Here is a 22,408-nt window from a genome sequence, read left to right on the forward strand (position 1 = left end):
TTCTGTCTCCTAAGTTCTGTGTCTTGCTGTCTTATTACATCTGTATTTATACCAGTTGATTTTAATCCCGTCAATCTCTATTACAAAGGTTAGGGCGTTTCTTATCTCCATTCCAGGGAGTAAAGATTATGTAGCTTAAGCATGATTGTTCATAGTTAAAGTGATTAATTACCCGCCTGGCACTTAGTTGAGGGGTTTTATTCCCTCCCTAACTTCAGGGAAAAATTCCTACCTGGGGAAACAACCTTTCTCGGAGAGGTGACCTTGGTTAAAACACACAGCGCTAAGGGGAGCAAACATATTAAGAACAGTATGCTATATATGCCAGGTCCCTTGAAACAGCAAGGATGGACCGGCTCCCGGCATTCTCTTACAGTTTGGATCTTGGCTCTGAATTCTTTCCTAGCCAGAACCCAAGTACCGAGGTTGCTGAACCCAGGTTTGGTCTGACCGCACCTACAACAGGTCCACCAGTCCCTTGTGTGGCCAGGAGCCAGGAGTCAGGCCGGAGCAATGGTAGAGGTTGCCTTTGTTCAAGAGTTTAAATATGAAATCTTCTGGCACTTGCAGTGGCCACACCTACACATTTCCTTTGGCCAATGCCCTGTTCCCAGGTGTGACTGAAAAATAATCACCTTCCCACATCACCCAGACCTTACTGGGCATACCTCTATTGTCCAGTCCCTTCCTCCAGCGATCTATTGGGAACAGACTTGGAAAATGTTAATGTTAGGGTCCCCGAAGGAGGTACACAGAAGGCTGAAAGGGGTAAAGAATTATGAATTTATCAGTCATCTGGAAACCAGATGGGCTGAGCCCCAAAATGGCATCAGCATCCAGCTATGAGAGTCAGAGATTTTAAAGGACTCCAGGCTGGCTTTTTTCCGCAGAGAATTCTCTGGGTGAGTCCAGATCCTGGGCAAGTCTGGAGGGGAAAGTTACTGGTCTTACTTAGCAAATGGAATGTGGTCTAAGCAAAAGGGAATGTTGGTTGTGAAATGATCTAAAGATCACTTTCCCAGGGGAGGGGACATTGATTGGATTATTTGATCAGAACTAACAGTTAACTGTAGCTTTCCGGCAAAGCTGTATAAATGGCATGCCTACATGATCTAGACTCCCTTTTATTCCTTTCCTGTTAGTTAATAATCATGTTATTGTAACAGTATCAGTTCCCAGGCCTCCTGCCCCATTGCTGTAGGCTCTGCCTTTCTGGGCGTGACCTTCAGCTCTTTGGGTACATTAGGACACTTTTTAGAGCTCTGGACCAGTCCAGGCTTCAGAGCAACCAGAGGTCTGACTAGCACTGCTGGAGCAGCCAGCACTCAGTGCCTGGCCTGGGAGGCCTTGTGGTGTCTGGGGATCCAGTCTTGCTCTTCCTCCCAAAGTCATACAATGCAACGGCCTAAACCAGTGGTCAGCAAACTCATTAGTCAACAGAGCCAAATATCAACAGTACAACGATTGAAATTTCTTTTGAGAGCCAGATTTTTTAAACTTAAACTATATAGGTAGGTACATTGTTATTAACTTAATTAGGGTACTCCTAAGCTGACCTTTGCTAAAAACGTCCTCAGTATGAGGGGTTGACCTCAGCGAACGTACCCCCACTTCTTCTAACGCCACTTCTTCAAAATAGACTCGCCCAGGCCGAAAACTGACTTCTGCGCATGGGCCACGAAGTTTCAATCGCACTGTACGTGCGCGCCCGCACATGGTATTTTGTGGAAGAGCCACACTCAAGGGGCCAAAGAGCCGCATGTGGCTCGGGAGCTGCAGTTTGCCGACCACTGGCCTAGACCACCTTTCCTCAGAGACCAGGGCCCAGCTCAGCCTGGATGCAGAAGGAGGGGAAGCTCCTCCCTCAGAAGATGCTGGGGTGTGGGGATGTGGGCAGGTTATTGAGGGACTTCTTGACCCAGGAATTAGCAATGGCCTGTGATTAGATTTCCATGCGACCACGAGGCCAAACTTTGGGGTTTTCTCTCTAACAGGGTTCTAAGCTGGGAGAGGTGATGGGGCTCAAGTCCCTTCCCCCCTGCAGTTAGGTCCATCTCCCCGGGCTCCCTTTCAGAGAGGGCTCCAAAGGAGGAACTTGGCCCATCTGAAAGGCCAGAAACTTAAGCAACGCCGAAATTCTGGAGGCGGAAAGGCAGAGGGAGGGTCGTTTGGTTTTCAGATCTGGGTGTGAATCCCAGACACACCGGTCCGGCTGTGGGACCTTGGGCAAGCGCTGCAGCACGCGGGGACTCCTTTTCCCTGGGCGATAAATGGCTCCTTTTGTGTAACCAGGTTTGGAGGGAAATCATTCAACAGGGAGGCAGTAGGTAGGAGCAATTCCCCAGGAGAGACTAGTCACAGCCCACGGAGCCGGGACAAAGGCAAGGCCAAGGGCGGGTCCAAAGGGCGCCTGGGTCGGTCGCTGGTCCCGGCTTCTGTGAGAATGGCACGCAGCAGCTTGGGGGTGTCCGCGGGGCCGACACCTAGCAGCCGGGCCGCTGGGCTGGCGGTGGGCGGGCACAGCCGGCACCTGGGCGGGGCGGGGCGGGGAAGGGGCGGGCCCGGAGGAGCGCGGAGCCGCACCGGGAGCGCGGCGCCGGGAGGGGAGGTAGGCCGAGTGCGCGGGGCGCCGAGCCCCTCGGGCGGGCAGGGCTCGGGGAGCGGACTGTACCGCCGGCGGAACGCAGGCGGCGCCCAGGGCAGCCGGGCGAGCTCGGGACTTCGGCGGGGCCCGGCCGGAGGCGGGACAGGAAGGCACCGGCGGCGCCGCGCGGGGAGGGGTCTCTGCCCGCGGTCCCCCTGGGTGCGCCCCGGCCCCACGCCCTGCGGAGGACGCGGATCAGCACGTTCCCGCCGTTGTGGGCTCATCCCATGTCACAGACCCTCCCCAGGGCCGGGACCCCCCCCCCCCAGGCCCCATTATCTCCAGCCCTTCCCATCCCCCGCCGCGCTGACCCGCGGCCCCTGACCGGTCCCTCCTCCACCGGCCCGTCTCCCGGCAGCGAGCGCCCGGCCGGGACCCCCGTGGGAGACACTCGTTAGCACGTTCTCACCCCGGCCATCCCGCCTAGCGCCACCCCAGGCCTGGCGACCCCAGCCCCCTCTGGCCCTTTGTCCCCGGCCCAGCCCCGCGCTGACCGCAGGCTCCGCCTTCGCTCCTGAGCCGCCGCGTCTCCCCGCAGGCCACGCGCCGCCACCCAGGATGCAGCCCGCAGGCAGGGCGGCCGTCAGGGAGGCGGCGGCCCGCGACACGCTGGCGGCGGACCTGCGCTGCAGCCTGTTCACCTCGGCCCTGCAGAGCTACCGGCGGGACTCGGCGCTGCGGCCTTTCCCCGCGTCCTACGCCCGCCACGACTGCAAGGACTTCGAGGCCCTGGTGAGTGTGCTTCCCCCCACCCCGGCGCTGCCCGCTGTTTCCCAGGCCACGTGTCCTGTGGACCCGGTGAGTAAACACGACAGCCCCTAGACTTCATTGCCAGCCCGGCCTCCGGAGGGTTTCAGTGAGCTCAGAACACTCCCAAGGCCTCCTGTGGACACTCCCCAGGCACTTTGGGGCCGCTTCCTCTTGTGAATGACAAGTGACTTCCAGGAGTGAAGAGGGATTCAACAGTGAGGCCTCCGCACGATTTCCCGGTGTGGCCAGCAAATGGGTATTGATCTGAATCACCGGGCTCAGCCAGATAGGAAGTTACTCGTCCCTTTGCAAATACACACACACACACACACACACACACACACACACACACCCCAAAAGTAACCAGAGCCACCCCCATACCTTGATCTTCAGATGAGGTAACATATGGGCAGCGCTCTTATAAAGTGGAACATAGAGCACACATGTGAGCTGCTGTTTCTTTGATGATTCACAAGGCACTTAATTTCTTGCAGAGTTCACTTTAGGGTCAGCGTTCCGGATACCAGTTGTTTTTGTCATTCAAATGTTTGGAATTGCCTAGGAAAATATAATTTTCCAAAATTGATTCTATAAGACATAGAAAATTGAAATGGTCTATAAGTCATTAAAGACACTGAATTAGTAAATTCACTCAAAGAAAATTCCAGGCCTAGCAGGTTTCCTTGGTGAGTTCTACCAATCACTAAGGTAATAAGTAATTCCAGTTGTGTGCAAATTCTCCCAGAATATTGAAAAAGAGGCTAGTATAACCTTGATCCTACATCTGATAAGAATGATACAAGAAAAGAACATTATAAGCCAGTATACTCATGAGTATAAATGTAGAAATCCTCTATAAAATATTAGGATCCTGAATCCAGCAATGTATACAAAACAATTCCTCATTAACAGGTTGGGTTTATTCCAGGGATGCAAAATGAGTTCAACATTTGAACATCAATTAATGTTAATAACCACATTAACAGATTTAAGGAGGTGTTTAGAATTATGTCTGATGAGGTGGGGTTGGGTTCCCTCTTTGCTTTCACTTTTGGGATGTAATAGGGCAAAGGCCCAGTTTCCTGCCTCCCACATGGTCCATTGAAATCTAGGCTAGGAATGTGTTGAGGGCACCGCAGGCCTAGGCCATTGTACACGATGTTTCATGTTCAGGGAGGTCAGAGAAAGATAAGCCAACTGACTTTCCCCACAGTTTGTTCTGCAAATTGAGATGTTCAGTTTTGTAAGTTTGTGATATCAGAGCCTTGAGGGTGACATACCTTTATTTTGTCGATAGATTTTAATGGAGCCCTTGCTGTGGGCCAGGTGTCTAGGATGCAGGTTAACAGTGTGCTCAGCTGGACTGTGGGGTAAGCCCTATGCAGGCAGACCTCGGAGATTTTGCAGGTTCAGTTCCAGAGCACTGTAATAAAGTGAGGAAGCCCAGAGCAGGAACCCTAATCCTTGGCACTGAGCTGGGGTCAGGGGACACCAACAAAGAGCAGTAGCTGAGACCATGCTGGATCCCTAGGGGACGTGGAAGATTTCAGGGAGCAGAGAGGAGGAAAGTGCTATTCTAGGAGGAGTAGCAGGACGGGCAGAATCCAGGAGCTCACCGGGAAGAACAAGTCTGCATTTTAGTGTGGCCGTTGTGGGGAGCAGGAAAAGGTGAGGCCAGCCAGAGCATGCAGGGCTTGGCATGTCCTGCCGAGATGTATAGATTTTATCTTTTTTATTGATTTTTAGAGAGAGGACGGGACAAAGATAGATAGAAACATTGATGAGAGAGAGGAACATCATCAATTGGCTGCTTCCTGGACACCCCTACTCAGGATTGAGCCCGCAAAATGGACATGTGCCCTGACCAGGAATCGAACCCAAGACCTCTTGGTTCCTGGGTTGACACTCAACCACTGAGCCACACCAGCTGGTCCAGGATGCATTTGTGGTGGTAGGGTGAGAGAGGGATCTGTTCAGGAGAAGAGATAGGAGTCTGAGGGACCACACCCACCGAGATGGTGCCCCACAGTGCATTTCATTAACTTTTACCAGGAAACATCCAAGTTGATTAGCATGCTCAGCGCCTTCTCTTCCTGCTGGAAGGGCTTACTGGCAAACAGAATCAGATTTGTTTGATGAATATGGGATAAATGCAAAGGGAGCTTTGGAAGTGTTTTGATTTGTTTATGCTTTAAATTTTTTAAATTATGCCAGTAATATATTCTTGTTATAAAAAATTCAAATGCTATCAATCAAGTAAAAGTGCCCTTGATAGAGCTCACACTATCTCACGTCCCTCCTGATAGGTTATCAGTGCTCTCAGTTTGGGGCACACCCTTGCTTCCATACCCATAATTCCTTAGGAGAGCTTCAGAGAGCCCCAAATAGTCACCTCTGGAGGGACAGACTATCCCTCTCATGGGGCTCATTGTGCCACTGGAGAAACACAGGCAGATTCTTACCAGACCATTCTGTTGCCATATTCCTTATTGCGCACCATTGTTAAGGAAACTGGTCCAGGCCAGACAGAGTCTTGGCGGTCTGTAGGCATGGCTTTAAGGAGCAGTTACCCAAGAGAAGGCCGCTCCCCAGGCAGGACCTGGTATGACCTCTGAGAGCATGCACATGTTCTTAGATAAACACACTTCAGGTTTCCTTTTGCCACAGTTTACATGAGTTACAGAAGAAAATGTGGAGAATTTGGCATCTGGACCTGTATCTGAGTCAGTGATTCACTTTGAAAGAAAAGGGAATGAGGTCTGGATTCGTTCTTCTGGGTCATTTTGTGGTTACCTGAAGAAGGAAGGCGTGGGCTGTTAAAAAGTCTTGTATTTTGCTGTAGCGGGTTTGGCTCAGTAGATGGAGCATCAGCCTGTGGACTGAAGGTCCAGGGTTTGATTCTGGCCAAGGGCACATATCTCTGGTTAAGGCTCCATCCCAGGCCCGCTGATCGGGGCACATGCGGGAGGCAATTAATCGATGTGAGTGACATCAATGTTTCTTTCTCTCTGCTCTCCCCCTCCCTTCCACGCTCTCTCTAAAAAAAAAAAAAAAAAATCAATGGAAAAATATCCATTGGAAGATTAAGAACAACAACAACAACAAAATAAAGCATCTCCGTATTTTTAAAAAGTCTATAACTTTTATTTGTTTAACTAAAAGCACTTGGAAGTAATGTGAAACAGTTTATCATATTTAACCATTGTAAATTAATTTTCTCCATACTACAAGGTGTCATGCACACTATAGCACATGTTGCAGTTTCAAAAAATTAGAGCTCTGGCTTGAATTACTTTATTGATTATTGCTTTCCTGAGAATGCTCGCTGCTAAACCAAACTTGCATGACTCTGGCCCTATCTCTCACACTCCCTAAAGCCCCAAATCATCTCTCAGGTGGCTTGTTTTGAGGATATTTTTATTCTGAGGCAGCACTTCAGTTTTGCACCAGGAGGTCTTTCTATTCCCAGTGCCTGGCCTGGGAGGTGCTTATCAGATGTTTGAGGAATCAAATTGGGTATGCGTGATTGCCCAGGTGGAGGGTTTCTGCTCTTGTTCCTTGAACAAGGTTGGCTGAGCCCTTATTGGTCAGAGAATCGGTAGCATTCTTGGGATGCCCTGTAGCCCTGACCATTGACCCTCAAACTTCATGTTTGTTTTTTTCCCCTAGGAACTCCATGCCCTGGTTCTCCATTAACCTGCAGATCCCTTCTGGGGGTGGGAGGTGGGTGGTAATGGCTCCTTTATATATATAAAGGATGTGAGAGAAATACATCGATTGGTTGCCTTCTGCACGTGCCCTGACCAGGGCCTGAGCCGGGGAGGAGCCTGCAACCAAGGTACATATCCTTGGCCAGAATCAAACCCGGGACCTTTTGGTCCACAAGCTGATGCCTTATCCACTGAGCCAAACTGGCTAGGGCAGCTCCTTTATATTAATTCCAGGTCCTTTCCACTTGAAAGTGGGATTGAGGACCAGTAGCAGCATCACCTGGGAGCTTGTTAGAAATGCAGAATGCCAGGTCCTCCTCTCAATTAGGATCTGATTTTTTTAAAAAATTCAATCTTTATTATTCAGATTATTACAGTTGTTCCTCTTTCCCCCCCCCATAGCTCCACTCCACCCGGTTCCCAGCCCACTCTCCACCCTCACCCCCCCCCCCACTGTCCTCATCCATAGGTGCACAATTTTTGTCCAGTCTCTTCCCGCATCCCCCACACCCCTTTCCTCCCTGAGAATAGTCAGTCCACTTCCTTTCTATGCCCCTGATTCTATTATATTCACCAGTTTATTCTGTTCATCAGATTATTTATTCACTTGATTTTTAGATTCACTTGTTGATTGATGTGTATTTGTTGTTCATAATTTGTATCTTTATCCTTTTCTTCTACTTTCTCTTCTTAAAGGATATCTTTCAGCATTTCATATAATACTGGTTTGGTGGTGATGAACTCCTTTAGCTTTTTCTTATCTGTGAAGCTCTTTATCTGACCTTCAGTTCTGAATGATAGCTTTGCTGGGTAAAGTAATCTTGGTTGTAGGTTCTTGGCATTCATCACTTTGAATATTTCTTGCCACTCCCTTCTGGCCTGCAAAGTTTCTGTTGAGAAATCAGCTGACAGTTGTATGGGTACTCCCTTGTAGTTAACTGACTGTTTTTCTCTTGCTGCTTTTAAGATTCTCTCTCTGTCTTTTGCTCTTGGCATTTTAATTATGATGTGTCTTGGTGTGGTCCTCTTTGGATTCCTTTTGTTTGGGGTTCTCTGCACTTCCTGGGTTTGTAAGTCTGTTTCTTTCACCAGGTAGGGGAAGTTTTCTGTCATTATTTCTTCAAATAGGTTTTCAATATCTTTCTCTCTCTCTTCTTCTGGCACCCCCATAATTCAGATGTTGGTACGCTTGAAGCAGTCCCAGAGGCTCCTTACACTATCTTCGTATTTTTGGATTCTTTTTTGTTTTTCTTTTTCCAGTTGGGTGTTTTTTGCTTCTTCGTATTCCAAATCTTTGACTTGATTCTTGTGATCCTCTAGTCTGCTGTTGGAAATCTGTATAATATTCTTTATTTCAGTCAGTGTTTGCTTAATTTCTAGTTGGTCCTTTTTCATAACTTCGAGGGTCTCACTAGATTTCTTGAGGGTCTCACTAAATTTATAGGCGGTTTCTAGAACGTTCTTGAAAAACCTTATAAGTGTGGTTTTGAACTCTATATCTAGTAGTTTGCTTTCCTCCATTTCTGTCATTTGTGACCTGTTTCTTTGTCTCCGCATTTTTTATGCTTCCCTGTGTTGATAGAGTGGCTTTCTGTGTTAGATGTCCTATAGGGCCCAGTGGCTCAGCCTCCCCAATTACCTGAGGTGGACACTCTTGGTTGCACCCCTCTGTGGGCTTTATGCACAGTCTTGTTGTAGTGAAGCCTTGATTGTTGTAGGTATCACTGGGAGGAATTGACCTCCAGGCCAATTGGCTGTGAGAATCAGCTGTGTCTATGGTGGGAGAACTTCTGTGCTGGAGATACCCTTCTGGGGCAAGACTTGCTTCAGTGGGGCTTTGGTGCTCACTGAGTCTGCACCCTGAGTGTGTTCCTTATGGATCTGAGGAGTTGTAATCTGGATGGCCCCCTCTGACCACTGGGTACACTGGCTCTTGGATCTCTAAGGAGGTGCTAATTTAGCCTCTGCCTGAGGCTACCCAGTAGGAGCTATGGAGAGATCTGCTGATTCTTCTTCTTTGTTTGGGGTTTGGAGGTGCCCAGATGAGGCCCAGCTGTGAAGCAGTGTAAGCTGCTGTGGGACCTTGGGCCTTCTTTTGGAAGTTCTGAGTCTCTCTGACCCAGCTGCAGTTTGTTAGGTAATTTTCAGGTTGCAAAGGGCCAGGCCTTTCATATGCAAAAGCCTCTGTGCACAGCTTGGGTGGGGCAGGGGTCTCAGGGGATCAACTGGGCAGAGCAAGCAGCTATGGCTGCTCCTCAGTCCTACCCTAAAAGGCCCTCCATCTCAGTGTCCCGGTAATTGCCGCAAGCACCTCTGAGAGAAAGCTGCCCTCGAGTTCCACCCGATGCCAGACAGTCCAGTTTCTCCCCGTGTGAGTCTGGGTCCCCAGAGATTCGCCTGGAACTGGAGTTCAGAGCAGTCGGGAGCTTGTGTCTCCCTCCCGATTGAAAAAGACAACAGTGTCCTCAGTTGCCAGCCTTTTCCACGTGCGCCTCCATACCTCTGCACTTTACTTCCACACCTCCTCTGAGTCTCAGTGTGCTTTTCTCTTTCCTTCTAATTGTAGAATTTCCACTCAGCCAGCCTTCCTGTGGTTCTGGATGATGTCCGTTTTGTCTTTTAGTTGTATTTTTGAAGTGGTTGTGCAAGGCAGCAATTTCCAGTGTTTACCTATGCCGCTATCTTGGTTTCTTCTCAGGGTCTGATTTTTTTAATTGGCATTTTAAAAAATCAATTTCTCTAATTGATTTTAGAAAGAGAGAGAGGAAGAGAAAGCAGGCAAGAGAGGACCATCACTTTGTTGTTCCATTTATTTATTCATTCACTGGTTGCTTTTTATATATGCCCTGATAGGGGATTGAACCCACAACCTTGGCATAAGGGGGTGACACTCTAACCAACTGGGCTACCTGGCCATTGCAGGATCTGCAGTTTTAACAAGTCTGAGAAGCATTTGCATCTAGCCTTCCCTATTCCCATCCACCATTTGGGGGTCGGGGTGGAAGGCTGTACTGGCTCTCCTGGTTTTGGTCTCTGGCTTGCTCTCTCTGGAGAAGCTGACTCTCCAATGTCTGGGTTAAAGACATGAATCAACTCCACTCTGTCCTAACCTCAGGGCAGGCCTGCCCCTTCTCTCCTCGGTGCCACCCCCTACATTGTCCAAGTCAAACTCTCCCTTGTTCTTTAAGACACAGCTGGAACCTCATCTTACTCTGTGCCTTTACCCCCAGCAGTTAGGAGTTCTTTCTCTGGTTCCTTCACAATATTATACATTTGCTTTAATAAATAATACTATGATAAACATCTTTCCACATAATCATTGTTTATATCTCTAGTTATTTCCTTTTTCTTCTTCTTTATACATCTAGTTATTTTCTCGAGGTAAATTCTGGAAGGTGAAATCACTGCCTCAAAGGCTAACAGAACTTTCTAAGGAAGGCTTTTGATGCTTATTTCCAGGTTAGAAATGGAATTGACATTGACTGAGGGAGATTATTCTTTTTTTTTTTGTCACGCACAGGTGCACTTTATTGAGCTCAGCTGCAGACAGGTGTGTGTACAGGTGAAGGGTAAAGGGGTGGGCACCCGGGCAGGGCCAGCAGGGGTGGGGAGGACTCGGTCTTCTGCTATGGCGGCGACTAGAAGCCTCTGTTTTGCATCACGGCATGAATGACTCTCGGGAGCACAAGGACCAGGAGAACAGTGAGTCTGATGGTGATAACGATGCCCAGGACCACGGCCCAGATGTTCAGGCACTTGGCAGTGGACACATAGCTCTGGGCCCCAATCATGTCTCCCACCATCTTCTGGTCCCTAAACTTCACGGAGTAGGCGAACGCCACGAAGCCCAGGCAGCATGTGTTGAAGAAGACGGTGTTGAACAGGGACCAGACGATGTGGTCAGGCACCACTGTGTCAGTCTGGACCTTGACCACGGTGGACATTACGGGCCCTGGGTTCTGGGGAGCCCCCAGCACAGACATCTCGTGTTCCTCCTTGAACATCTCCGGTTTAGGGAGCAGGTGGGGTCCCAGGTGAAGACCGTGGATGCTTCTCAAGGCAGAGACTTGAGCAGTCGGGAGATTATTCTTTACAAGGCTCTCAACCTTGGCTCACATTGGAATCACCTGGAAAGCTTTAACAAACACTGCTTGCTGGGGTCCCACCCCAGCAGGTCCAGGGATCCCCAAAGGTGTGGACGGAGTCGGCGAAGAAGGAATGACACAGAGACAGCGTTCAGCTGATCAGCAGCCTAGCCAGGATCTCTAGCCGAGTTCTGGTCAGGATCTCCAGCGAAGTTCTGGTTAGAATCTCCAGCCAGGTTCTGTGTCCATGTTCTCTTGCTAGGTTCTCCAGCCAGGTTCTGTCCAGGTTCTCCAGCCAGGTTCAGTCACCAGGTTCTAGTCAGGTTCTCTTGCCAATTTCTGTAGTCAGGTTCAGTCCAGGATCTTTTGCCATGTTCTCTCGCTAGGTTCTGTCTCTAGGTTCTGTCTCCAGTTTCTGTCCAGGATCTTTTGCCATGTTCTCTCCAGCGAAGTTCTTCTGTCTCTAGGTTCTGTGTAGGTTCTGTGTCTAGATTCTGTGTCCTGTTGTCTTGTTACATCTGTATTTATACCAGTTGATTCCAATCCTATCAATCTCTATTCCAAAGGTTAGGGCGTTTCTTATCTCCAGGGAGTAAAGATTATGTAGCTTAAGCATGATTGTTCGTAGTTAAAGTGATTAATTACCCGCCTGGCACTTAGTTAAGGGGTTTTATTCCCTCCCTAACTTCAGGGGAAAATCCCTACCTGGGGAAACAACCTTTCTCAGAGAGGTGACCTTGGTTAAAACACATAGTGCCAAGAAGGTGAGCAAACATATTAAGAACAGTATGCCATATATGCCAGGTCCCTTGAAACAGCAAGGATGGACCGGCTCCCGGCAACTGCTGTCTGGGCCACACCCTTAGAGGTTCTGTTTTAATTGATCTGAGGTGGAGCCTGGGCAGTGGGACTTGTTTATATTTGCAGAAAATGTGTAGTTTAAAATTTTTTCTATTGATTGATTTGATCATTTTCATGAGCACCCACCTACTGGTAGTGAGGAAATGATAACAGTTAGATTTAGTTCAATAAGTATCAATTTAGGTTCATGCTTGGCATTTCAAATTAAAGTTCTCAGTCTCTCAGGTTACCTTCTTACTTCCCTGTTCTCAAAGACGATATCTGAAGAGGGAAGTGGAATACACAGATATGACAAGATATGGATACAGACATAGATGTGATGTGATGTGACTGGCGGGAGTGTGTGGCTAGAAGGATTCCTCAGCCTATGGGATGGTGATGTGGAGGATCCAGGGGTGGGATTTATCTTTCCAGTAGAAACCACCTCCTCCCTTCCCAACCATCCCAGAAGTGTATGCCGTTCATCTACAGTTTGGTGAGCAGTAGAAAGGCACATTTGATGAATAATAATAGTATAGACCCTAACACTTATTCAATGCTGATAGCCCCTATCACTCGCTGGGCACTGTTCTGAGCGGTTTCTATGTGGAACTCATTTCATCTTCCTATCAGGTAATCAGTACATGTGCTGGGAGCAGACCACCCTCCAGCTCCCAGGTGTTGCTACCGTGTAGCAGGGTGGGGACTCCTCTAAAGGATCCCCATGATTACCTCTTTTGTGAAGAGTTCTCCTGTAAAGTAGACTCTCACCCCAGGCTGTTTTAGTGACTCGATTGCCATACCTTAGCTTTGGGCAAAGCCAGGTGCACCTGTATGCAACTGCATTGTCTGCCTTTCCAGCCTCATCTTGGCATTCTGTCGGCTCCATCCGTCCCTCCCACCCACTGTTACCGGTGTCACTTTGGTCCTGAGGCCGGTGACCTTGGCTGTCCCTTTGGTTTATTTCCTACCAGCACCTCCACCCACATCTAGTAATTATGACCTCCGGCATCTTCCCAGGCAGGATTTTTTTTTTTTAATCCTCACCCGAGGACATGAGAGGGAGAGCGAGATATCGGTTGCCTTCTGTATGTGCTCAGACCGGGGACTGAACCCACAACCCAGGTATGTGTTCTGACTGGGAGTCAAGCCAGCAGCCTTTCGGGGCACAGGACAATGTTCAACCAACTGAACCACAAGGAGTTTTTGCAGACGTTCTCTCTTTCCTGCTGCCAGCCCTTCCAGGACAGCAGTGCTTATCAGCCAAGCCTGGTGATAAGAAGCACCGGTGGCAACTGCTGTACGCAGATTCCTGGGCCTCTTCCCCAGGAGAATGTGATCTGGGTGGTTGCAAAGTGTCCGCTGGGATGGACTGTCACCTCCTGACTCAAAGCCAGGAGGTTGAATTGTCTCCTTCCAGGGTCTCAGTCCTCTCTCTTCTCTGCTTCCCCTGCTGGTTCCTGCCCTTGGTCTCTGTCACGCAAACCACCCCTTTCCTGAGAGACTTCCTTTCTTAAGCCTTGGACTGCCCAGCACTCAGGCTCGCTGAGCCACTTCTTCACCGGAATCCTTCCTTGTTCCCCGGAGTAGAGGCTGCAGACAGACATATGTTCTGTGGGATGACAGGTTGTTCTCTAGCCTTTCAGAAATTGCGAAGTTAAAAAAATGCAGCTTGCTCATTTCTTTTAAAAATAAAAAAAGACCTGAGCGTCCACTGCCTGGGTAGAGGTCACTCTTGGGCAGACACCAGCTGGAACTGGAGTTTGGTGGCTGGGCCCTGTGCTAGGCCAGGGGTCACTGTTCAACACAGCCCTCACCGCTTTCTTAGACTCTCCCCTTACTCATTTTCATCACCCCTCTGGCTCTGGGGGCATTTGAGCCTGGGACCATATTTTGGGACTAGGGCACTGTTCACGTCACTGCCTCTCTGCTAAGCTCTTTCCACTGGGAGTGCTCTCTCTCTCCGCTTCTCAAAATCCTCCCCTTTACACCAGGTCCCATTCCTATCCTACCTGACCTGTATACCCTTCCCTCTGCCTTCTTCCCCACCCCCCAGAAATGCCTGCCTTCCTCCTGGACACTTATTCTCCTCAATCCGGTTATTTGTAAATGCCTTCCACTGCCATGAACAGTGGTTTGTAATGCTTGTCTCACTTCACCTGACATACATCTTCCTCCTTACCGACAGGGCCTAGGCACAGCTGGTAGCTGTTTTGCTTTATTATGTGGGGGTGGGAGACTCCAGGAACATAGGTGATTGGCTTCCCAAGCAGCTTCTTAAAGCTCTGTGGGAATTGCTCCCTTGGGTTAAGATATTTAGTCCATTATAAGTGGAATCACAGAAACAGACCTTAGAATCAGGCTGCCTGGCTTCATGGCCCTGCCCCTGAAGAGCTGCAGGACCCTAGGCAAGGTGCTTGACCTCTCCACGCCCCAGGTTCCTCCCCTTTCTAATAGGTTGTTGTGAGGATAAAATGAGATGACGTGTGCACAGCATTTAGCCCAGTGCCTGGCATGTGATAAGGCCTCAATAAATATTAGCTTTTACCATCTTGCTCTGATCTCCGTGCCAGGTCTAGATGACTGCTGGGGCTCCACAATACATACGATGGAGTTGGCCCTCAGGAAGCATTTGGGATAACAAGTGTGGAGAGAGTCAAGTACCAACTTGAGGGCTGTGTTGAACAGTGACCTCTGACCTAGCATAGAGCACAGGGGAGCCTAGAGGTTGGGCGTGGTCAGGGTCAGGGTCAGTGACTTTAGGCTGGCCTTGAAGACTGAGTAGACTCTCATGCTGGGCAGCTGCAGAAGCAAGAGAAGGAAAGACAGGGCACTTGAGGAGTGGTGTGGAGGGAGCAGGTGAGAAGCATGTTTCAGGAGGTACTGTTAGGCAGAGAAGCCAGAACAGATTCCCAAGGGCCTTGTGAAGGACAGAGTTGCTAGACTAGCAAAAAGAAATATAGGCCACCTATTTAAATTTGAATTTCAGAGGAGCAGCACATAATTTTTAAAGTGTGAAGTATGCTGTAATTATTGCACGGGTTATACTTATAGTAAACGCTTTATTTTGTTATTTATCTGAAATTCAAATTCAACTGGGCAGGCAGTATTTTACGGGACAGCCCTATTTGTGTTCCTGGTCCCAAAAGGCACTGCTAACATGCAGACAGGTTTTGGTCACAAGAAGAAAAAGAATCCTGTTAACTTGTTGGAGCAGATGTATTTTTCAGAGTAGCCTGAAAAGTGAAATAGGACTTGAGGAAGGCCAGTTGAGGGTTAAATAGTGGCAAAGAGAGGAGCCCAGCAGGACACACAGGGAGGGCAACAGGGCAGAGGGCTGTCCCCGAGGGCACTCAGGTGAGGAGGGCGCTCAGGTGAGGCTGCGTTGATCTCAGAGCTGGGAGCGGTCTCTTCCTCTTCCCCAGGCTGACCTGGCTTAGCTGACCGTCGTTTTGTAGGGCTCTCTGTACCCAGGTCTGGACTGTTGGCAAGGGCTGTGGCTCACAGGTGGAATTTGAGAACAGGAGTGATGGGGACGGTGATTGTGGGAGAGAAGACTCAGCTCTGACTTTGGGATAACAAGTGTGGACCAAGAGTAGAAAAGCAGGACAGGTGAGGTCACAGGATGCTGGGAGGTGTCCTTTGGACTGGGCAGGCAGCAGCACCATTTGGAACACAGCGTCGGGTACCCTTAGTGGCTCTGTATTGCCTATAGAACAAAGCCCAGAGACCTCCGGGGGGGTGTCCAAGGCCTTCGAAGGCTGACCTCACCTTCTGACTCCTGTTCCTCTCTCCTCTTCTTTCCCCACACTCTAGGCTCCCGCCACACCAACCACCTGCAGTTAATTATGACAACCACCATGGCAGTCCCACTAACATTAGAGTACCTAATGCCTCCCTTTGCTCTAAGCCAGCAGTTCTCAACCTGTGGGTCACGACCCCTTTGGCGGTCGAAGGACCCTTTCATAGGGGTCGCCTAAGACCATCCTGCATATCAGATATTTACATGACGATTCATAACAGTAGCAACATTACAGTTATGAAGTAGCAACGAAAATAATTTTATGGTTGGGTCACAACATGAGGAACTGTATTTAAGGGGCCAGAAGGTTGAGAACCACTGCTCTAAGCACTATACTTGTTTAACTTGATTAACTGGCACAGAGATCCCAGGAAGTGGCTACTAATGTTATCCCAATTATGTATTTGAGGAAACCAAGACACAGGAAATCAAGCCACTCACCCAGGTCACACAGCTCGTAGTGGGTATGAGAACCCAGATTTGGACCCAGGCTACTCTGCCTGGGAGGAGAGCCTTCACAAGTAACCATGTCCCCATCCACTGCCCTGACCTCACGCTGCACTACCCAGGTCACACAGCACCTCCTCTGCCATCGCCTTGCCTGACCACCCCCTTGTCCCTCAGCCTCTACCCAACATGAGTCCCACTTGGTCTCCTTAGTAGCTTGTATGCATCTTTGTTATGACAATGGAGGTTTAAGTCACAATTACTTATCTTTCTTCCTCCCCACTGAATAGCACCAACACTCGTGAAGCATTTACACACCCATGTGCTTTTTTTAAAAAAATATATTTTTATTGATTTCAGAGAAGAAGAGAGAGAGAGAGAGATAGAAACATCAATGATAAGAATCATTGGTCGGCAACCTCCTGCACACCCCATACTGGGGATCGGGCCACAACCCAGGCCTGTGGCCTTGAACCTGGAATTGAACCCGAGACCCTTCAGTCTGCAGGCTGACACTCTATCCACTGAGCCAAACCAGCTAGGGCCCGTGTGCTTGTTAAAAACTAATGCTCACGAGACATGTACAGGTAGTTTTATTAGAAGTCTGAAGCTATTGATTGAATCTTTGGAAGAGAGAGGAATAAAGCAGCCCTGAAATGTTTCTCATTTTCAAGTACAGAGTTAAAAAATAATCATCAGTGGTTGTAAATGGAAAAACCACACTGATATTCATGAAGCACCAGCTACATCCCCAGTAAAAGTGTGTTTGGGAGTGCTGTCAGAGAGAAATATAAGAAAAAAGAAAAGAAAAGAAATGAACATATATAAACCAGGCTCTGATATTCTGCTACTTTCTTTAATCTTATCAACCTGATATGGAGATAGTGGGCTTCCCATGTTAGAGAGGAGATTGAGGTCAGACAGGTCCAGTGCTTTGTTTAAAGACACCCTGGGGAAGGGGGTTGGGGGGTGAGGAAGTGGCGTGAAAGAGGCAGCCGATGGATGTTACACTCTCACATTGATGTATCTCTCTTCTCCCTTCCTCTCTAAAAATCAGTAAGCTATTCTAAAAAAAAAAAAAAAAAAAAAAGGCAGGGGAGCAGAGATTCAAACCCAGATCTGTCTGCTTTTTCCCCTATGTCCAGGAAAGTGGAAGATTAGAAAAATACATGACTGTCCCTGGCCTCTAGGAATCCTGGCCATACTGGGGAGAAAGGAGAGGGGTGAGTGCTGTAGGGGTTTAGAGAAAGGGGTGCCTGGGTTGGTAGAAGTAGGGGAAGGGGCATTCCAGGGGACCGAGTGAGCAAACTTTGGAGGTGGTGCAACCCAAGGCATGTTCACAGATGGCACCTGTGTACGGTGATGTTTTAAAAAACCATGCTAGGGAGATTTGGCTTCTAGTCACCATTTCTGAGCAAAAGCTACAGTTACCTTGTAGCTATCTGTCCGTCCAGATCCCTAGTCCCTTAACAGAAAACCTGGCACCAAATGAGTTTCAGAATTCAGATGCTACCCAATTTTACAAAGGCAATAATGTGGTGTAACAATACAACTAAACTGGCATCTGTAGCGGGCCACACGGGCACCAGCCTAAATCGGAAGGCCCTGGGACGGGTTGCAACTTACAGCAGGGGTTCTGTTTAAGTCCTTGGAGCAGTCCACACAGAGTTCCAGGATCCAGGCTTTGTCCTGAGGGTGACAGCTCGTGTAAAAAGAGGTTCATGTCGGGTGGGTGTAGGAACTGCTTTGGCCAAATGAAGCCCCATGTTTTACAGAGACTGGTCTCTCTTGTAAGCACGCCATAGACATAGCTGCCAGGGCCTCACAAAAAGTCACCACTTTCAGGGAAACCTCAAAGCATGGGTTCCCCACTTGCAGTTTCTCCCAGTGTAGGTACCGCTTACTATTCTGGGTCATTTTTACCATAAGCAGCCTTGCCTGGTTATGTATGTAGTTGCCATACTTCCTTTATCCAGCCTCCAGGGAAACAGGCTGACAGGAAATTAACTGCAGGTCATTTTCTCATGCTTTGCTAACCCTTTACCCACCCGCGTATATATCATGCATTTGATAAAACACCTCCAGCTGAGGTGGCATCTCATGATCAGAATTAATATTCCTACAGCAAAATGTAACATGAAGTGGGATAAATAAAGATTGAACGAGCCTCACATCAGTTGAGGTCAGGTTTTGTACCAAATGAGTTACAAAACCTTGCAGTGTTTGGAGCACTTGGAGTTGGATGTTCTTTGGAAAGGGGATCATAGACCTGTACACGTCTCTCCTCTTAGGAAATTCATGACCTGGAAGAAGTGCAGGTTGCTGTCTCACCGCTAGAGGGCTCCTGCTTCTCGTTTTGTCTAGGATCCTTGCTAATGGAGGTTTTCCTCTCTTCAGCTTGCAGATGCCAGCAAGTTACCCAACCTGAAAGAGCTTCTCCAGTCCTCTGAAGATAAAGACAGACGGGCCTGGGACCTGCTGAGCTGGATTTTATCCTCAAAGGTCCTGACAGTCCACAGTGCAGGGAAGTCAGAGGTGAGACTTTGATCTGTAGGATCACAGGTTCCTAGGACCTCCTTGTGCACCAAATAACCCAGGCAGCTTATTGCAAATGCAGATTCCTGCACCTTGCCCCAGAGATTCTGATTCTGTGTCTGAAGTGGGGCCCAGGAACTTGCACACTGGCAGTGCAAAGCTGTGTTCTCCCTCCTCCTAGCTGTGTGACCTTGAGCAGGTTTCTTGGTACATTTCAGCACCCCAGTTTCCTCATCTATAAAATGGGGATGCGAATAGTATACTTCCATCAGGGAAATGGCTGTGAGAATTGAATGAATTTTCACACTAAGACCAATGTGTAAGGGCACATGCTAAGGGGTCTATACATGTTGGGTATCACAAGCAGCCCAGGTAATTCTGATAAGAGTAGGCCCTTGACCACACCTTAAGAAACATGGGCCTAATCCAGGTGTTAGGAAACAGAGAGGCAGAGCCTGAAGTATTGGAAAACCTCATGCTCTGGGTTTAAATTCCACTTCCACCATGCCTGGCCAGTGTGGCTTACTGGTTGAGTGTTGACCCATGCACCAAAGAGGTTGCTGATTCGATTCCCAGTCAGGGCACATTCCTGGGTTGTGGGCTCAATCCCTAGAAGGGGGTGTGCATGAGTCAGCCAATGGATGATTCTCAGCATTGATGTTTCTTTCTCTCTCTCCCTCTCCCTTCTTCTTTCTCTAAAAATTAATTTTATAAAACTGAACTCCACTTCTACCCATAATTGGGTCTTCCTTCCCCCATTTGTAAGTTGAGAATATTAATAGGCATCTCAGAGGGGAGCTATAACGGAATGTGTGTCACTCCCAGGATAGTTTTTGGCATTGACCAGACATTCCATAATTTGGTGTCCCTTGCCTGGCCAGATCTCCTAGGACACGCTGGGATAACAAGGACCAGGGTGTGGGATGGCACATCTGCAGTCTGGTGCTCTTTCCTCTGAGAGGCAGCAGGGGGTATCTGTACTGTTCTTCACTTAATTAATCCATTTTAACTTAAGAGCATTCAGTTTTACAAGCTCCTGCTAAAGACGGAAATCCTTAAGTGGCATAGAATTTGATGTCTTGGATTCTGGTGTCTGGGGACATCCATCTGTGTTGGGAGGGAAAATAACATAAAGAGCCCCGGAGAGGGAGTCAGTGGGAGATATTCGGGGCCAGGCTGGACTGTTAACTCTTAGGTGATCTCTGGGTTTTACTTTTGTCATCTGTTAAATTGAGATTTATTCATTCCTCATATGGGCATCAGGCACCTACTAGATATTGCTGCAGGTTAAGTAGATAAGATAATAGCTCCTTGACTTTGGATTATGGACCAGTTAACTTCCATTAAAATATGGAGTGTTGGCATCCAGGATTATCAGCTTTTTATTGACCCAAGCTAGGACATTAGCCTACCATGTATCATCCTATCTAATAAAAGACAAATAGGGTAATTAACCGTACTTCCAATACGCTTCCCATTGGCTAATCAGGGCGATATGCAAATTAACTGCCAACCAAGATGGCGGCCAGCAGCCATGCAGCTGAAGCTAACAGGAGGTTTGCTTGCTCCAGTGATGGAGGAAGCCAAGGTTCCCCGCCTGCCACGGCCGGCTCTGAGCCTGAAAGCAACAGCTCCGAAAGCAACTATGTTTCAATTATAGAAGCTAAACAAACCCCAGATACCTGCTTTCAGCCAGCTGAGGTCTTAGAGCTGGAGCTGCAACAGTGTTTCAATTATAGAGGCCAAACAAACCCCAGATACCTGCTTTCAGCAGCCAAGGCCTCAAACTGGAGCCAGCTCTCAGCTCCAGTGACAGCCATAGAAGGTAAATAAATCCCAGAATAATAAAAAAAAAGAAAAAAAGGAGAGGTTGGGAGCTTCAGTCGCCCACCAGCCTGAAAACGGCCCTTAGCCCCTCACCCAGGCTGGCCAGGCACCCCAGTGGGGACCCCTACCCTGAAGGGGGTGTGACCAGATGCAAACAGCCATCAGCACCTCATCCAGGCTGGCCAGGCACCCAAGCGGGACCCCCACCCTGATCTGGGACACCCTTCAGGGCAAACCAGCCGGCCCCCACCCGTGCACCAGGCCTCTATCCTATATAGTAAAAGGGTAATATGCAAACTGACCGTAACAGCAGAAAGACTGGAAATGACTGGTCACTGTGACATACACTGACCACCAGGGGGCAGACGCTCAATGCAGGAGCTGCCCCCTGGTGGTCACATGGGGAGCTCTGCTCAGCCACAAGCCAGGCTGATGGCTGCCAGTACAGCGGTGGTGGTGGGAGCCTCTCCTGCCTCTTCAGCAGCACTAAGGATGTCTGACTGCAGTTTAGGCCTGCTCCCCGCTGGCAAGTGGACATCCCCCGAGGGCTGCCGGGCTGCCAGAGGGATGTCTGATTGCCATCTTAGGCCCAATCCCCCAGGGAGCAGGCCTAAGCCAGCAAGTGGTCATCCCCTGAGGGCACAGGCTGCAAGAGGGCACAGGCCAGGCTGAGGGACCTCCGCCCCCCAGTGCACAAATTTTTGTGCACCGGGCCTCTAGTCATTTTATAAAAGGGTGTTTTAACACAAAAGAGGATGGTCCTGACCTTAGAATAGAGAACAGTTCTTCCAAAGAAAGGGTCATGGCAACCTTACAGCAGTGTGTGTGTGTATAAAATATATATTAAATATATATAAATATATATATCTATTACATTGACCTAAATTTTCTCTTTAAAAAATTTTATTGACTGATTTTGGAAAGAGAGGAAGGGAGAGAGAGAGAGAAAAAGAGAGAGAGAGAGAAAGAGAGAGAGAGACATAGATTTGTTGTTCCACTTACTTATGCATTCATTGGTTTATTCTTTTTTTTTTTTTTAATATATTTTATTGATTTTTCACAGAGAGGAAGGGAGAGAGATAGAGAGTTAGAAACATCGATGAGAGAGAAACATCGATCAGCTGCCTTCTGCACATCTCCCACTGGGGATGTGCCCGCAACCCAGGTACATGCCCTTGACCGGAATCGAACCTGGGACCTTTCAGTCCGCAGGCCGACGCTCTGTCCACTGAGCCAAACCAGTTTCAGCGGTTTATTCTTTTTTAAAAAATATTTTTATTGATTTCAGAGAGGAAGGGAGAGAGAAATAGAAACATCAATGATGAGAGAGAATCATTGATCGGCTGCCTTCTGCACACCCCCCTCTGGGGATCAAGCCCACAACCTGGGCATGTGTCCTGACCAGGAATTGAACCATGACTTTCTGGTTCATGGGTTGACACTCAACCACTGAGCCATGCCGGGTGGATGGTTTATTCTTACATGTGCCCTGTCTGGGGATTGAATCTGCAACCTTGGTGTCTCAGGATGATGCTCTATCCAGCTGATCTACCAGCCACGGCCGCCCTAATTTTCTTATTTAATCACAACCCAGAGAAAACTTCGCCTTCTCCATAGACTGTGACTTACCTGGTTGGAAATCACTGAAATGATGTGGTTTCTGCCCTAAAGAGGATTATTGCCCCTTAGGAAATAGCTCACCCTTTTATATCAAGTAGTTTTTTTTGCCTCATAACAAACCATCCCCCAAAACCTAGTGGCTTAAAAC

The 22,408-nt window shown here is 48.6% G+C and overlaps 1 protein-coding gene across 3 annotated transcripts in view; it reads left to right on the plus strand.

The window, feature by feature from the left end:
* Window positions 1-2,563: 2,563 nt before the first annotated feature.
* PARP16 (poly(ADP-ribose) polymerase family member 16) overlaps window positions 2,564-22,408 on the plus strand; it is a 30,000-nt gene continuing 10,155 nt past the window's right edge. For all 3 annotated transcript variants that reach the window (XM_081102010.1, XM_081102011.1, XM_081102012.1), the window contains exons 1-3: window positions 2,564-2,608; window positions 3,183-3,376; window positions 18,676-18,813. In XM_081102010.1, coding sequence (XP_080958136.1) covers window positions 3,203-3,376; window positions 18,676-18,813 — 312 coding nt within the window. In that variant the 5' untranslated portion in view covers window positions 2,564-2,608; window positions 3,183-3,202. The remainder of the gene's footprint in view (window positions 2,609-3,182; window positions 3,377-18,675; window positions 18,814-22,408) is intronic.

This window comes from Myotis nattereri (genome assembly GCF_964212035.1).
Source record: "Myotis nattereri genome assembly, chromosome: 1".
NCBI classification, from domain to species: domain Eukaryota; kingdom Metazoa; phylum Chordata; class Mammalia; order Chiroptera; family Vespertilionidae; genus Myotis; species Myotis nattereri.